Here is an 18,421-nt window from a genome sequence, read left to right as displayed (position 1 = left end):
TTTTCCAACATTCTTACAACAGTAATTTGGGAATTAAAGTAACAGGACAAGTGACTCCAGTTGGGTTGAAAATTCGATGTGCTAATGAAAGTATTTTTCTCTTTCTAATGAATTATCCTTATGTCTCTGTTTCTCTGTATGTGACAGATAGGGAATCCTCTTCTAAATTCCATGCAAGTCCCAGTACCTGCACTTCAGTTAAATCTGATTTTTGATGTTCAGTTTTTTAGTTGGGGCCCTTTTCTACACAATCATTAAGTGAATTAAAACTTCTCTGTCGAGCAGAACCATCAAAAACTGGTCGAATCTTAGTCTTAGAATTTTCTTTAAACGCAGGTTGGTGGGGTAAGTAGTAAGTTTTATTAGACTCGTTTAAATCGACTTTTTCGATAATGCCCTCCTTTTTCCATTCGTCAAATACATATTCGTAATCATTTAATCTTCCTACAGTTTTTAAAGATCTTACAGTGTTCTTCAATCTTTTTTTAGCCAGTTCAAAACTATCTCCAAGCTTTGCATGACCCTCAATCCAAGGAATGCAAACAATGTAACTGCTTCTTTATTTCTAGCTACTGTGTTCTCAAAATACTTCAAAGCGAGAACCTGTAGTTCTAATTTTGTTCACCTTTCACTGGCCTCTTTTATGTCTAGCAAATCTAATTCCCATAAATCTGATATTTTTTCAAGATTCGCAAGCAAAGAGTGCACCAATAGCGAATTTTTTGCTTCAAAGTCAGATTCATATTTAGATTTTCCTAAAACTGTCCATCCTAAATGCATTTCTACTGTGGTGAGTCCACCAGAAAGTTGTTGTACATTACCAGTTAATAACTTCCCCACAGTGTCAGAACCCAATAAGATATGAATTTCATTAACATCCTTTTCAAAAAAACAAATATATATTCATATAAGAATCAGTTATAAAAATATTCATTCTTTTAAATTCTTGTAAGATGTTATGATCATTAATTCTAGGTATGCCTAAGCAAATGTGTTCCTGACCATTGACTTCAATAACAAATTAAAATTTTTCATCAAAACTGCATAAATGAATCATATATTTATCATGGACTGACATTATTTTTTGACCTCCGAAAAGCCCATGAGTTATCGTTTCTTTTCCTCTGCTCTTCAACCCTATGTTTTTTGCAACATATTTTGAAATATAACTTTTCTGGCTCCCAGTGTCTATAATTACCCTCACTAGTAGCCTTGAATTTTCACTTTCAATATAAATAGTCAACGTTTGCAAAAAAACCTCTCCCTTGCTTTGATTAGTTAGATCGGTAGACTGAATCCCTATTATTTATTCATTCCCTTTTTTGTTGTTCAAAGTAAAAAAAAATTATGATGTAATCTGGAGCAGAATTCACATTTAGTTTTCTTAATGGAGCAGTTTTGCGATAAATGCTTTGCTTTTTGTAAACAATTAAAGCAAGCTCCGTTACACTTTTTCTGCTCTTCCAAAATAAGATTCATCACTGCATTACAACAGTCAGAAGTATGAGTCATAGAATCACAAAATACACAAGTTGTTATCTTTTTTTCTTTATTACTCTCGACTGGTGTCGAAGCTTCTTTTCGCATGAAATTGCCAAAGCAATACCTTTTCTCTATATTCTTGTGTAGTTTCAAATTCTGTATCAGGCTTCAAAAGCAGTTCAAGTTGTTGATCAACTAAAACTAGAGGTTCAAATTTAATGGAAAGACTTTCTATTAGTTCATCTATCTTTCCAGTATTTAAATCTGTGTGTGATAATTCAGCTTCTAAATCATTAACTGCCTTTGTAACCACTGTTCTCAGTGGTTTACATTTCTTTTTTAATAACTCATATGATTGTGCTATATTTTAAAGATATATGGACAAATTTCTAAAAATGCTATCAATTCAAATATGAAAAGATTCAGTAAATGTCTATATTTCAAGTATATACAACACAGTTCACTTTATAACTGTCAATTAAGGTTAAGCTTCAGTGTTTCACAATGATAAAATAAACACTTATTTCAAATTATTTCTAGTTTCGATTTTATTAATTTTAAGCATTCATTCCAAGATTCATAAATCGAGCTCATGTCCCAGAAGGGATGCCAAATAGAAAACTCTCTATACGATAAATTCTAAGTTTTCTAAGGTCTACGTTCTAAAATTCAAGGAAAAGATTTCGCTTACCTTTGTTTCTTTCAAAGTGTTGCCCGGATCTGAGCTCGCCGATTCCTATTTTCGGAAATCTAATCAATAAATGCTACATCTTAAGAAGTAAAAAACTTTTAATTTCATAATAATTCAACGTTAAGATATACAGAAACACTAGAAATACAGCCGAACGTCTAATATCTCTTCTGTCTACAAAACTGTCTGTTCATTCTCGTTGCTAAAAGTTAATAGCAAAAATTAAAGTCAAAATATTTTGTTGCACGCCATCTAGTGACTGTTTATTAATTCGCTTTATAGTTTTTTTCTTTATAGCCGTTTTCGACAGGTGCATCTGTATGCACCAGAAATGTGATTTTCTGTATATAGATGCACCAGGGATGTGACTGAAAGCCAACTAAATGTGGCTGAAAGCCAATTAATTTCTAATCAAAATTCAATGCAACATAGCCATTCATTGAATTTTGAAGCTACACTGACTTATGTAGCTTCAAAATTCAATATTCGGGCCTCAACAATTAGCTGCATGTGCAAATGTAAAACAGTTTCACAAAAACCTTTCCTATGACTTGTATCCATTCATGTCCTGCATTCATAGTGGTGTGTTTGGCTTCTTTGCAATGCACTACCTAACAATGCTTGTGGCACTAAATTATCATTAAAACAACCTTCCGTCTGAGTATAAGGTCTAACTATGGTAATTTAAGTAACTAAATGTTATTGAGCATATTGTTACGAAATGTCCAGGCACGGTAAGATAGCTTCCCCGCAAAGCAGGTTTAGGGTTGCAATAAAATGGCAAGGGAAGGCAGGGTTGCCGCATTTTGAGAGAAATCGCCCATTTGACAAAAAATCGGCGATATGCAATGGACGGATGGATTACCTTCTGGAATGAATTCTTACCAGTTTAGACCAGAATGTTCTCGAACACAAGCCGAAAGCTGTATAAACCCTGCTGGTCCTCAGTCAGTGCCTCATCTAGAGTGTAAGATAGTGTGTCTCGAGTTAGTCAGTCAGTGTGGAGTCGATTGAGTTGACAGCCAGACAGCAAGTGCCTAGTGGATCGTCGAGTGCATCAAAAGAGTCTCTTCGTGTATCGCGGTTAGTGCATCATCGAGAGAGCGTGTTGAGCTTCGGAAACGAATGAACTGAAGAGTCGGGAGCTGTGCTTTGTGTATTGTCGAGTGCATTGGGAGTTTTAGCGTGGAGAGTCGAGCGAGTACGTGGAGTTACGAGAACGACCGAGCAGAGTCGAGAGCTGTACTCTGGTGCTTTGCAGTGAAGCCGTCTCCACCATTATGACCTGATAACCTGGAGCCTGTGTCACTGATTGTTGTTTCTGCATGTTTATTGTAGTTCTTCAATGACATGTTAAACATGTTATTAGAGCTGTCCTGATTAATATTGGCTAAATAAAGTGTGTTTTGTTATTCCATCAAGTGCTGTCATCGTTATTCACTACAAATCTACATAAACCCCGTACGAACGTGACGGAAGAAAATAATGTAACAACTGGTGTCAGAAAATAACATAAGAATATTTAAGTTATCATACAATACAATGAGGCTGTAGATTTCCCATGTTTTAAAATACAGGAAGTATAATATTGCCTGCAATTTTCTGCAATATTTCTGCAAGCTCATAGAGTGTATGTTTTTTTTTTTTTTTTTTTAATTTCTGCCCTTCTGTATTCCTGTAGACTAGGCATGTCAAACTCACAGCCCATGGCATGTGTCCCTCATTTCACCCCAATAAAATAATAAAATGAATGTTTTGAAAGTCACTAGAGGAAGCCACATGTCTTAAGACATTCAAAAACTGGTTATTAGAAGAAGAAAAAAAAAATTGCAGGCTGTAAGAAAAAAAGCAGTATTCTTTTGTTGATGTTGTTTCTTAATTTATTATTATTATTATTATTATTTATTTACTTATTTATTTATTTTAGTTTTAGGGAAGATTTTATGCAATTTACTCATGTTTTAAGTACCTTATTTAGTAGCCCACTTGACTGACTTTGACATCCCTGCAGTAAACCTATCAACTGGCTTATGAATTTTCTTGGCATAGTGTATATATTTACATAAATGGTAAAACCAGGAATCTCAACTTCCAGTAACTTGACATTCCATAAAATTCACCATTTAAAAGAAAAGAAATAAAAAAAGGGGGGGAATCAAGTCTGACATCCCATTTAATCATATTCTTATTTTCTCTGTTGAGCTGTTTGGTTCAAAGATGATTCAGTTCTTTAAAATAGTAGTTTAGGCTCTTTCTTTGGCAATGAGGAATTGATTTCTTTATCTTAATGCTCTCTGTTTAGTTTCTGAAAATGAGGCAGCTTATTTTATAGTTGTCATTTTTGTATTTCTCTGAATAGGATAGCTAAAATCTGATTTTCTGGCCTGTTTCCAGTAAATTATGCTACGAGTTATACCATGTATTTGTGCTGCATTGCTAAAATCTCTCCTCCCCCCCCCCCGAAAAAAAAAGGGAATAAAAGTCATATGATGAAAATAAGTTAGATGCAGTAGGAATGTTGAATAAAAATGAAGGCATACATAAAATTGCATACATATGCTGGATTTACTGCAAATGCGGCTTGACAAATGGGAAAAGTGATGCAACAGCAACTGAGCATTTCTATTGAAACTTTTTCCTGACAATATACAAAATTTTCAAACTTTTAAATACAAAAAAATTATTTAGAAAGAAGCTTTCTTTAGAGGGCAAATTTAGGAATCTTCAAGTATTTCCTTCATGAACACTTGCATTAATAGATAAGAAATTTGCTCCTGTCTTTAAAAGAAGTAAAGGGAGAGGCAATGAATGCCTTCAACAATGTAACAAGGAAACATAAACTTAAATTTATATTTATAGCAAAGGGGGAAATCTCTATATATTCAAAATACAATATAAAGAGACTGCAAATAAAAGTAGCTTATGCACTAACCAACCCTTTTTTTTTTTTTTTTTTTTTTTTTTTTTACAGAAGTCAATTTAATGCATAGTTAGATAGAGCATCATTTAAGGTTTGATTTTATCAGCACTTTATTCCTTCAGTAGGAAATTTTTAAAGTGCAAAAAATCTGCCATAGAAAATATTGTTTCTCTATGACGATGCCTCATCACACTCTGATAGCAAACAGTTACAAGATGGAGACATTACAGCTAATTTTCTGTCTCCATATGGAACTGTTTGTTCTCAGCCAGTGGGTTAAGTTATTTGAATATAGTAAATCCACAGGGGCTATCTGCTTAAGAGGAGGGATGCCTTTGTTTAGGACTTTCCGGGGGAAATTGGCTCATATTCATGTTACATATGGGAAAAACCATGAAAACCAACTATGCAACTATCCCGTTTACCTGAGATTGAATCAAACCAGTTCAAACTACTAGTATTAATAGTCTTAACCATTCAGCCACTGGTGGGGCATCAGCCGATGGGTCAGGACATTCTTATAGCACTGAAGTAAAAGTAAAAACGTAAACTTTCGTCATTATTGGTCTCATGTTTGAGAAAGGGCAAAATATTATTGAAAAATTAAAGAAAATAGATATATAGGCTGCTTGGAGGAGGTTAATGAAACTTTGAGATGGGATTCAGCTTATAACCTTTGTTCATTCATGAAGAAACTTGTTTAATAATTCATAAAATAAGTCTCTTAGGCTAATAGACTTAATGAAGATTTCAGACTGCAAGGAGAAACACCTGATTGTGATTTTGACAAATAGATAGACAAAATGAAAATACTCAATTTTCTAGAAGGTAGTCAGATTACTGTATATGTAGGAAAAAAAAAATAAAGAACTTGAAAATGATGGTAGACTTGAGATAGTGATACATAATAAGAACTGAAGGCTATTCAGAAAAACCTGCATTATTTCAAGGAACAAGACGTTTTTGCAATGGCTATTGTTTTTCTGCATTGCATATGTTGTAAAGCAGTGAGAAGAAAGAGAAAAATGTATTACCAAACTTTACTCCCCAGAAGGATCTAAGTATTTGGTTTGTAAACATAGAATTTTTTTATATCTTTCTTTTATAACACGCTAAATGCTTTTTGCTACATTATATGTTATCATTCATTCTTTATGCATTAAAGGTTCTTAACAAATGAATTTCTAATAAAGCATTTTAAGTGTGTGTAATTTTAAAAGATTAGTTTTTAGCATTGTATTATGATATGTTTACCTTGGATTCTATAAAAATCATCATTTTGGTTACTTACCATCTACTCAGTCTACATTACATTAAGTTCATGGTGTTCTACTATCTATGTATATGAACCAAAAATCTACTTTGCTTGTTTAGTAATCTGTATTTTTTTTCCTGTTAAGTATGGGTATTTAAAGATGAAATGTTATAGAATTAAATCTTTCACAGAATTAAGTTATCAGTTATAGAAGTGTGTTGCATATATTACTATGAAGTCAATTTTATCTCTGCCTAGAATGTTTTACAATTTAGATCAAGACGTGATTCAAAATATAAAAATCAGTCATTACATTTTATGGAAAAGTTTTGAAAACTGAATCCATTGTAAAAATCATTACAAGTTTTTTCATAAACAGATCATCACAGCAGTTGATAATAAAATTTATGTATTCCTCTCTAGGTAAAATATTCAATTAATTACATGTGTAATTTTTTTTTTTTTTTTTTTTCAAAATTTTTAACCCATAGCAGTATTTTATCACACGGGCACCCCATTGGCAAGGTGGTACCATTAGTGATACATGTACCATAAGTTTGAGAAACCCTGGCCTAGGGACTGAGTTGAAATCCTAGAGAAGACATGGATGTTCGTAGTTGTGTATATTCCCTTCTTGTAATTATAATATCACATTGCCCCTAGTCATGTTACTCTAAATTTCTGCTGCTGTAATAGCACCATCTCTTGGTTAGGATTGTGGTTTAGTGCAAAGCTGTGGTTTCAAATGTTATCACAGATATGTGGATGTAGAACCAAGATTGTTTGACTGGAGATTTGAGTCTGTACAGCTGTTAGCTCTCTTTCTGAGTAAATATTGATTGGTTATGAGTCACTTAACGATCCCTTCTTTAGCATCTTAGAATGTAGTATTGAAATATTGTTATGAATTAATTTGTGCATTTTGGTTTCAAAATGTGTCTGTGTTTATTATTTGGTTTTATTATAAACTTTAAAGCATTTCATCACCTGTACATTTTCTAATTTTCTGCCATCGTTCACAGGGACACAATGGCAAAATGAATTATATATAAATCTAGGAGAGTGAAAATCAAACAACATTCTCCAGCATCAGTATTTGGGAAAGTGACCACTCTCATGGGACTAATCTCCTTGATTCAGTGCCAACACTGGTTACTGCACTATGTTTCACTGCTACATTATTTGTTGTAGTTAAAAAAAAAAATTCCCCCTTAATTTTTTCACTTGTAGATTTGTACCCTCAGATGGTTTTTAACTCATGTTTTTCCCTCATGGTTCTGTGTCATGTGTTTTTCACCCATCATATATTATATATTACATATACGATGCTCATAATAATTACTCACAGACTTGAGCTAAAAATTATTATACCGGCAATTCACCATAATGGTCTCTTCTATGAGGAAATGTATGCATGGTCTCTCCAAGTCAAAGTTAAGATGAGATAAATTTCTCACAAAAACTAGCATATACACAAGTGTCTGAGTATTGAAAGATGTACTTTGTTGTAGCTATTGAGCCTTATATGAGCAGGACTGTGAGCCCTAGTGTCCATATGATTGAATGTTGTACTGTAGTGCTGATTTTAATCATTTCTAGAGGTCATCAGCAAGAAAAATCATGCCCACTCTGCTGCTTACATTTTGTAGCTTTAGTGCTGTGGTGGTGAAGAGGGTGGTTAATAGTTAATGGTATGAAAACATGTTTATGATGGTGTCAGAGAATGTGACCTTGAGATAAAGCCCATGTCAAATAGCTTTAAATGCTATATTACACCGTGAAACTAAAAGAATTCGGTACTTTTCTGTTTTGCCAGCCCAAAGATAAAGTTGCCTATAATGGTACGACTGATGCCAAATGGAATATCTTCGCTGATAACCTTTTACGCCTCATTTTCAAAACAAGTTGCAGCCATTTCTTATCAGATTGATTGTTCCTTTCAATACTGACATACAATTACGTAGAATTTTTACAAGATAGTTAAATTTTATGGCCTAAGACCATTCGTGGTAATTAAGTCAATTAGAATGGAATCACATTGCTCACCCAAAGGCGAAAATATAGAAAAGGCAAGATCAAATGTTAAATTCATCAATTCTAATGACAATGCATTAACGAAGTAAAGCACTGCGGTTTTACATAATTTCTGAGTAAGCTGTTTGTATGAATTGAAATAATCGTGCATTTAATCTTGTATTCCAAATTAAGATTTAACTTGAAGTTAATGTAAATAATTTACCATCTGATAATTAATATCATATAATTAACCATCTGAACATGAGGCCATTTACTAGTAACAGGATTACATCATTAATGCTTTCATGTAAAAATGCTTCAGTGCAAATAAGTCTTCTTTTCCAGTGATAAACTTGGAATTAAATATATTTTCACTAATTGCAAGATAGCTTTTCAAAATCAGTTACAATCTTATTAAAATATGAAAGTGCTTTCTAATTAAAAAGATTTTTTATTAAATGTTGCACTCTTAAATTTTTACTGTTTATTAAGCATAAATTGGTAGCAATTTGATGACAAAATTATTTCTATATTAAAATTACTAGAATAATAATTTACATTATGCATATGTATGTGTGTATGCATGCACAACGATTTAATCTGTAGATAATTTGATGTTGGAAGATAACTTGAACCATTCCATAAATAAAATGATGGACTTGCAAACAAACATGCCTATTTCAACACTTAATTTTTTCCTGGACATTCTTGATAAATATGTTTAGTCACACATCATTAATTTCTTAGGACATCTCTTTTTGATTTACACAATGCTATAGGTGCTATAAGCCCACAGTGTATAATATAAGAATGAGTAGAGGAGAGAAGAGCATGTGTATTCTGCAGCTGGGGTATATACAGGATGATTCTAAATTATTTTTATAAATGAAGAGGGGTGATAGTATTCATCCAGATGAGCAATAATTACCGTAGAACATAGGGTTGCATTCCACTGATTCCACTAGAGGCAGAAAAGAGGAACATTGAAATTTCAACCTGAGCTTACAACAGTGTTGGGAGAGTGAATGAACAAGACCAAAAGTTGCACAATCAGTTAGTGAATCAGAGAGTGCACAAAATGGATAAAACCAAAAACTTGGCATTTGAGTGTAAATTCGAGCTCAGACTTCGATGGCAAACACTCAAATGCACATCTTTGGTTCGCAATATCTCAACCTCACAAACGATTGCAACAAGTTAATTATCAAATCATGGGCTGAATATTATTTACTAACCCCAACTTCCAATGTATGCCGAGATTAGAATGAAACGTTCATGCTGTGATCTGGCTGTCAGAAGACGCTTCAAGTAGAATGAGCACAATACAGTAAGTCCAGGAGGACAGGATATAATATGGTGAGGGGGACAAAAACTGCTACCTTGATACTATCATACCTACCTTGAATGGGAGTTAGTTGATAATATTCAGCCCTTGATTAGATAATTAACTTATTGCAACTGAGGTTGAGACCTTGCAAACCTAAGATGTGCATTTGAGAGTTTGCCTTCAAAGTCTGACCTCGAATTAACACTCGAACAGTTTTATCCGTTTTGTGCATCCTCTGTGAGTTTCACACTAAGTTGATTGTGCAACTTTTGGTCTCATTCATTCGCTCTCCCAAGTTCAGGTTGGAATGCTCATCTGGATGAATACTATCACTCCTCTTAATTTGTAAACACAATTTAGAATCACTCTGTATAAACTAGGCTCTATTATTTCAGTTTTGAATGGTGATTGGATAACATCCTTCACATTGCAGATGAAATTAATGATGTAAGTTATGCAGTACAGATCCCAGAATGGGAATGTAGCCAAATTAAAAATTAATTAAGAGGGTTATTGCCAATTAAGTTAGTAATTTTCTTTCATATTTTATATCATATATATATATATATATATGTGTGTGCGTGTGTGTGTATAACATATGCATACTATAATGCATACATGTGTATTATATAGTTAAGAAGATAATTTGGTTTAGCATTGCACCTTTTACTTCAAATACTCCTTATTGTTTTGCACGATTTTCAGTGGTATTGAACTTGCTTTCAATGAGATGAATAGTTTATATTTAATTTCATCAGTAGAAAAAATAATAAAAATGTAATAAGAATTCCACATTTAATTGTTTGTTTTCTGAAATATTGATTTATATTGTTCTTAGCTCCATGTGAAAATGGCTGATGAAGCTTATTGTTTGGGTCCTGCTCCAACCAGTAAAAGCTATCTGAATGTAGATGCTATTTTAGAAGCAATACAAATAAGCTCAACTCAAGCTGTAAGTTAGACTAGTTTTATGATTTTAAATTTTTTTTCATTATTTACTGTTTATGTCTCTATTATATTTGCACATTTTGCATTTTGGTTTGAAGATAACAGTTTATCTTAAGCTATATGTAAATTTCAGGTTCATCCTGGATATGGTTTTTTATCTGAAAACATGGATTTTGCTCAGAAATTGGTTTGTTTTTCATTTTTGATCTTAAATTAAGTGTTACTTTAAATAAAAATTGTATATATTTAAATTTTGTATTTTTTTAAATAAATGAATATTTGAAGCATTTGATTTAAAATTGTATAAGGCAGTGGTGGTATGCGTACCACTGATGGTATGCAAAGGAACAAAGTATTTTGAACTATTACATTCAAAAATTAAATACTCCAACATCCTGTTAAAATTTTTTCTCTAACACCTAAATTTATGCGATCTGAGCAACCTATAGATGTAACAAAATTTGTCATAAATTATGTTTCTAAAAGGAGTAATAGAAATGGATGTTGTATTTAATGGGAAATAAAAATAAGTTTCTATAAAAAAGTAATACTAACTCATTAATTCTTTTAAAGTTGTTCAATTTATTAGCATGCCTACACTTTACATAGCCACCATTTCCAGGCTCAAATTGCCCTATTAGAATAATTTTTTACGTCGATTTTCTGTCTCTAACAGCAGGTATTTTGTCTTCTTGTAGCTTTGTATTCCTTACTTTTCTAGGCTATTTGAGAATATCGTCATCTGTTTTTGAAAAACTCTTAATATATTGGGCATTTAAATATTTGTGAAAAAATAATAAAACAAACCTAGATTTTTCAAAATGGAAAAATGCCTAGGGTTGACTAAGGAGAAAAGTGATGATTTACATAAAATTGTTTATTTAGTGAATTATGTTTGGTGCATTTTAACATATTTCGCTGATATTTATGGAAAGTTAAATGAGATAAATTTGGGTTTACAAGGGCAAAGTGTTCATTTGTTTACCATTAGAAATAAAATTAATGCAATTATAAAAAAAACTCGAGCTAATAATCAAAGAATCGGATAATAATATTTTGAGCTTTTCACCACATTTAGAAAGTTTTCTAACAGAAACAAATTAGGAAATAAAAGAAGAATTAACATCTAACATTAAAAATCATTATTTTCATTGATAAATAATTTTGAGCACATACTTTCCCAAGGATTATGAAAGTGAAAATTTGATTAGAAATCAATTTTGTCCAAAAATACCTGAAATTTTATCTCGTGAAGAAAAAGAACAATTGATAGAAATTTCCTGGGATAAAATTAACTGAAGATTTTAAAAAAAAAAAAAAAAACTTTCAAACTTTGGCTGAATCAAAAAAAAAAAAAAAAGAATTTAAAGGTGTTTTAAATAAAGCTATTCAATTTTTATTGTTTTTTTGCACAACCTATTTGTGTTAGTAAAGATTTTCTTCCATGCCATATTTAAAAGGTAAACACAGAACCAAATTAAAATTGGGTCCTAATTTACGGTTAAAGCTAAGTGAAAAAAGACCAGATATAAAGAAACTGATCTCTCTTAAGCACGCCCAAATTTCGCACTAAATTTTATATTTAAAGTATTATAACTTAAATTAAAATCTTAAAGATAATTAAAATGGTATAAAATTTTTAATCTAATATTTTTCATGAATGCATCTTTAATACAAATAGCGAAAAGGCTGTGCAAATGGCAAAATATATATATTTGTTTAATATTTCTATTGAGAAATTGAAAAATAAATCATTGGAAAATAATGGTGGTACTAGAAGTTTTCAATTTTTGTTTAGATGGTACCCATTAGGCAAAAGATTGAGAACAACTGGTATAAGGTATTTCTTCCGCCTTCCTAGCATGCCTTTGTGGTGTAGTGGTCAGTATGCTCGGTGCATGTTCGAGAGGTCCATGATTCAAGTCCCGGCGAGGACATTGCTAATTTTTTATGTCTCATGCTTCAAAATAATCTTAATGTCTCTACAATGGGCATTTCTTAAAATAGAGCATAAATGGTTAAAGATGCCTTATTAAAGCATAAGTCCGAGATTCATAATCAGGATTTCGACGGTTTCAGATTTTAGATACCAGTTTAAATCTGTTAAGATGACACATAGAAATTGTAAAATTAAAAATAAGAAGTAGTTGTTCATAGACTACGAAGCATTTTCGACTTTAAGGAAATCAAAATGTACCAAAAAAAAAAACCCTCAATATATATTTGATTGTTTTATTAAGCATTACTTTCACTGTACGTTGCTTAAGCAGTCTGATTTTTCTACTAATACTTTCTCTTAAATTTTATAGATAGGCATAATTTCTTGTTCAGTTAAAGTTCCATTGTTCAAATCAGAACTTTAAACAGAGCTATTTTATTAAATATATATATCTTATTATTTTTTTTTTTTAAATGTAACTTTCCCAATACTTTGTTATACAGTACAAAGTCCAAAATCCGGACTGGTCGCGACTTCAGCGATTTGTGATTTTTTCCGGATAATAGATCATGAATTTAAATCTGGTAAGATGACATGCAGAAATTATACAATTAAAAATAGGAAATCATAATTTATGAAATAAAAGACAATTATGATCTAAAGGGTATCAAAATTTACAAAAAAAGCTTAATATTTATTTGGCTAAGGTGCACTTATTTGTTTGGCGCTTTTTACAAGAGTGAGAAGAATTGGATTTTTGTCATTTTTCTTTGACTTTTAAAGTGAAAATAGGTCGATGTATACATGGATAAAGTCAAGGGAGTGTGCAATGCCATTTTTGTACAATTCTGGGATGTTTTTTTAAGTGAAAATAGGTCGACGTGTACATGGATACTGAGTATGTGCAATTCTTAAAAACGCGCCAAGCATTGGGCGATTCTGCACTTTCCCCATTTATTTGTTTACTTTATTAAACATTTCTTTCAATGTAAGTTGTTTAAGATGCTTCTTCAAAAAGTTCCTTTTTTTTTTTTTTTTTTTTTTTTTTTTTTTTTGTGATATACAGTGGACTTTCCAATGGCATACTTCTCACATAATTTTGAGACGGATATGCCTTTATCTATTTTTTGCAGCAATTCCACTTTTTGCGTAATGGACATCGAAACATGGTTTCGCTTTGTAGATCCTTTGACAACTCCAGAATTGGAAACTCTTTTCAACAGAATCAAAAGTTCAAGCTTAGTTTTTATAAAATTGCCGTAATAATAACAGTCTGCAAAAAATAATAAGCTGGATCAAATTAGAAGATCAGGAAGCAGCACAGTCTGCTACATTAATTGAAATGCCTTAGAATCAGTAAAGATAATTTTAGCTTAGCTTAATAGCGTCTGTTATACATTATTGGCTGTGTATCACAAGATTGGCGACAAAAGCCAAGTTGTTTCGCTAAATTTTGTCTTGCTCCGATTACGTACTGAATTAAGCCTGAATTGTATTAGTTTAGTTATTTACTGTACCTGTGTTTATTTCTTGTACATGCTTCAAACTAATCCGAGTCCTGAATAAATAAACTCCCACATATACTTAAGGCTTTATCAAGGCCGGCGCTTGATACCGCCTGGTGCAGTCTCTATGGGTCCTAAATTCTGCTACAAAGTGCTTTCCTAAGTTCTAAACTTTGGATCCCAGTGCTTTCCCCAAATCATAAAAACTTCTCATCCCTTAATTTTGCCACTCGATGCTTCCCAAAATTCCAAAAATTCAGTCCCTCTAAATTCTGCTGTCCGGTACTGATATATTCTGTCGCCGCTTCCAGGTTTATGGGGAATAACATATCAGTTATTCGTAATTAAAATAGCATTAAATGTAATCCTTTAGCCTATGAGTTTCATTAACAAAATCCATTTTTAGCATATGAAAAGAGATTTTTGTTGAATTTTTCCTCTTTAACATTTCTTAGAGCATTTAAAAATCTATTATCATCGCCAAGTGTAATGTTAGCGTAAAAGGTTATTATTCAATTACTAATTTAAAAAAAGTTTAGACATCACAGCATTAGTTATTACTGAAGCTGTCATGTATTGATTAACATGCGGTGATGAAAGCAAAATATAATAAATAATGACTCTCCAGGTCGGCATCAGGGATATAAAACAGTTGAATGTTTCGGTTTGAGATGTATGCCAAGTAGATACTCGGGTACGGAGCCAAATTATTAACTCACAAATTTATGCTTACATGATTGTTTTTCCATAACGAGGTATTTTATTTAGTGCCTAAGTGAAATTACGAATCGGAATTTTTAAGTGAAAATCTCCACATGTTTTATTATGGAAGGAAAAATCAAATGTGCATGCGTAAAGCATTAATAAAAAAAATGTTTGTGGCTTTGAGGTCCGTATTTTAGATCATTCCAGATTTCGGACTTTGTACTGTACTAATACATGCTTCTGATCCTTAGCTAATAATGTTTACTACTGCTCAAATTAAGTGCAGAACATGGTTTTCAGATGAATTTTGTTCTAACGTATGGCAAAATAACAAAGATATTTCTTCCAGTAAAGTGTTCTGATACAGCTGAAAATAATCTACCAACAGTTTTAGTGGGTGTCAGTTTTTGGTTATTTAAATCCATGCATTTTTGTAAAGCTTTATCCATTCCTTTGCATACATATAAAGCAGCATTCAATACAAAAACTAAGCCTGCATTGTTTTGCATGATTAACGAATGAAAGTTGACATCTCCATTAGCGAAAACAGCTAAAACGCATTGTTCACAGTTTAGCATCTAAATTTCTAATGATAAAACCAGCAATGTTGTTTGGGATTCCTTGACAGCAATCCATGTATTCAACAGTTTGTGAATTGTTCACTATGTATAGGCTTTTTCCATAACTTATTGGCTGTTTAAGACATCAAATAAGCTTTTTATAATTCTTGTAAACTTAACAGTTGATTCTGTATTTTTAAACCGATTTAATAAACCTAGAGAATTTTAACATAACAGAAAGCAGAAAAAATGCAAATGAAATTTTTAATTATTTTCTGTATAAAGATATTGCACTTATAAAAGTTTAGATTTTTATTCTTTGATGCATCAGTTCTTTCTGAACATCCATCCATCAGCAAGACAGCAAACATTTTATCACTTTAAATTAAAATAATATCAAGAATACTGTGGAGAGTGTCATCAATGTCTATAGCACCCTGGGAGTGGGCAAAAGCTAATAAAATAGTAGAAAGAACGAGAGAGTCAGATGAAAGCTGACTCATTCATGGCCTAAAATTTTGGGCATGATATCTGATTCATGTATTTCTACCCCCATGTTTGTTATGGCATTTCATACTCAAAATATATTGACAAGCCGTGGTTTAATATATTCCAGTGCAATTTGATTCTGTCCATTAATTATAGCTTTCCATATCTCTTTTACGTCCAAAAGTATAAATTTGAGATTTTTCTGTAGATTCATTTAAAAAAAATTTATAAAATGGGCACTGAAGCATTTTGATCTCAGTCATAATTTAAAAAAACAAACCAAGCCAGTATTGACAAATTAATTCCAATATAAGTCCATCGAAATCATTGATGAATTTCGCTTAAAGGTAATTATCTAAAAGTTAAGATTTCAAAATGCGTGATAGGTTGGAATTTTTAGTAATTCAGGCATGCTGATATTTTTGTGAGTTTTATTTCAATGATATAATTTTTTAATAATTTTAGGAGAAAATGGGCATTGTGTTTATTGGTCCTAACTGGAAGTCAATTTCTGCCATGGGTGATAAAATTGAAAGCAAAAGAATAGCAAAGCAGGCTCGAGTGAATACAATTCCTGGATTTGATGGTGTTGTTAATGTAAGAATTTACTAATAATGATATTGTGTTTTATTTTAATTTATTGCGCTAAGGCTTTTGTGTAAATTTCTACATAAAATCGTCTCTTTTTTCATCATTTGTTTGAATTAATATGTATGGCTAATGTGGTGAAACAACTAATTATTTTCAAAATATTTATTCAGTCTCCTGAAGAATGTGTGAAGATTGCTCAAGAAATAGGTAACTATTATTTAAATGTCAGTATTGTGTAATTACTTATTCTTTACATATTTAAGAAAATTCAAAATAAATAAAACTTATTCATAATGTAATTTGGGAAAATTAAATATGCTTGAGGAAGGGATGGACATATCTTTTTCTGAATGGAACTCAGCATAAATAACATTGGTTTAATTTTAAAAATATTATCAATGCAGTGTGAAGATGACTTCTAGTAAATTATTTTGCTAATTCAATGTGGCACTTGAAAGAAAGAAAGTTTTAAAAAAGAAAATTATACCAGAAGTTGGAAAACATAGTTTTACTTTTAGCTTTGATATGTTTGAATGATTATATGTACCACTTGAAGTAGATACAAAATTATTTGGTTCTCATTTTCAAACTAGCAATTGCACTTTGTCTTATTGTCTTCTTCAGTTATATCATAAGTTCTTCAGAATTCTTAAATGCTGTAGATAACTAAATCCTTTGCTAATAAAAATTGATAAAATATTATTTTCCTACATAGTGTCACTTAAGGTCAATAAAAAAGATCATGATAGGTTGCGCCTGCAAATGAAAAGCGATTGCTCTTCTTGTGATAAAAAATACATGATGATAGTATTTTATATTAATAATTGTTATGTAGATGTTGATTTTGAAATTTAGTTAAAATTGGTTTAATTTAAATGTTACATGTTTGGAACAAATCTATATTGCTTACAAAAGTATATTAATACTTTTGTAAACATTTGGCATTTTATACAGTTTTTAATATAATCTATGACTTCAAAGATACAGAATGATTTCTTGCGATAAATTCAAGAATATTGTACATTTAAAAAGTAAAACTGTAAATAATTCATTTTTTCATTTGATTGTCAAACAGTGAAGACTGGAAATCATTGAACTTTGAAAGTGTATCTTAGGTTGAATTTTCCTAATCGTTATGTAAACATGAATGAACTTATTGAAGGAAAATAAAAAATTAAGCTGAGAAAGCTGCATCTTTTGGTTTTATATGTTTTACTGTTGTAAATAATCCAACTTATCTTTTACTTGAAATGTTCAAATAAGGGCTCAGAAAATTTTTGTCACTTTCATTTTCACTTTTTGTAAAATTGATATATGGTTCTGAACTGCAATCAAAAAGTTACATGTATAATTCTGTGATTTTAAAATTGGATAGTTCAAATTTATATAATTTCTGTTGTTGAATTAAAAAAACATATTTTGTTTCTGTGTTCTTCAAAGCAGAAAACGGCTGTAATTTTTTTAATCAGTTAATGTAAATATTTTCCTTTTTTTTTTAATTATCTGTTTATACACAACATTATGTAATCTTAAAGGCAGGAATTTTTAGACAAAGTTCATTTTTTTCGTTACTTCTGCATTTTTAAAAAATAAATGCTGTTAGTGATTTTCATAGCTTTTAGCCCTTTTAAGTGTTTTACATCAGAATAAATAACTGAAAATATTTTACGTAACTCATGCATAAAAGAATGCCTCGTAGTAAAATTGTTTTTAATATTTTTTAGTTATTTAAGATTTTAAATTTATCATAGGCTATCCAGTTATGATCAAAGCATCTGCTGGTGGTGGTGGAAAAGGCATGAGGATTGCATGGAATGATAAAGATGCCACGTATGTATTTGTATTCAGTTATTATTATTTTTTTCCTGCATATTATATTTTGGAATATTTCTTGCATTTTCAGAAACTGATGCTTTTATAAACATAAGAGGAACATAAATAAAATAAAACTTGTTATCCAAAACTTACTGAAGTAAGAGCATCAGTTCATTAA

General features: G+C 31.2%; 1 protein-coding gene across 1 annotated transcript in view; it reads left to right on the top strand.

Moving 5' to 3' along the window:
- The window catches only part of LOC118195613 (propionyl-CoA carboxylase alpha chain, mitochondrial-like), an 80,473-nt gene that overhangs the window by 14,399 nt on the left and 47,653 nt on the right, over window positions 1-18,421 (top strand). Inside the window, exons 4-8 of the mRNA XM_035366949.2 lie at window positions 10,530-10,643; window positions 10,773-10,826; window positions 16,303-16,434; window positions 16,599-16,635; window positions 18,180-18,258. Coding sequence (XP_035222840.1) covers window positions 10,530-10,643; window positions 10,773-10,826; window positions 16,303-16,434; window positions 16,599-16,635; window positions 18,180-18,258 — 416 coding nt within the window. The remainder of the gene's footprint in view (window positions 1-10,529; window positions 10,644-10,772; window positions 10,827-16,302; window positions 16,435-16,598; window positions 16,636-18,179; window positions 18,259-18,421) is intronic.

This window comes from Stegodyphus dumicola, chromosome 10 (genome assembly GCF_044657685.1).
Source record: "Stegodyphus dumicola isolate Sdum_Otavi_A_Nest chromosome 10, ASM4465768v1".
Classification (NCBI taxonomy): domain Eukaryota; kingdom Metazoa; phylum Arthropoda; class Arachnida; order Araneae; family Eresidae; genus Stegodyphus; species Stegodyphus dumicola.
The sequence above is the reverse complement of the archived record's forward strand: the minus strand, read 5'-3'. Positions and strand labels throughout refer to the sequence as shown.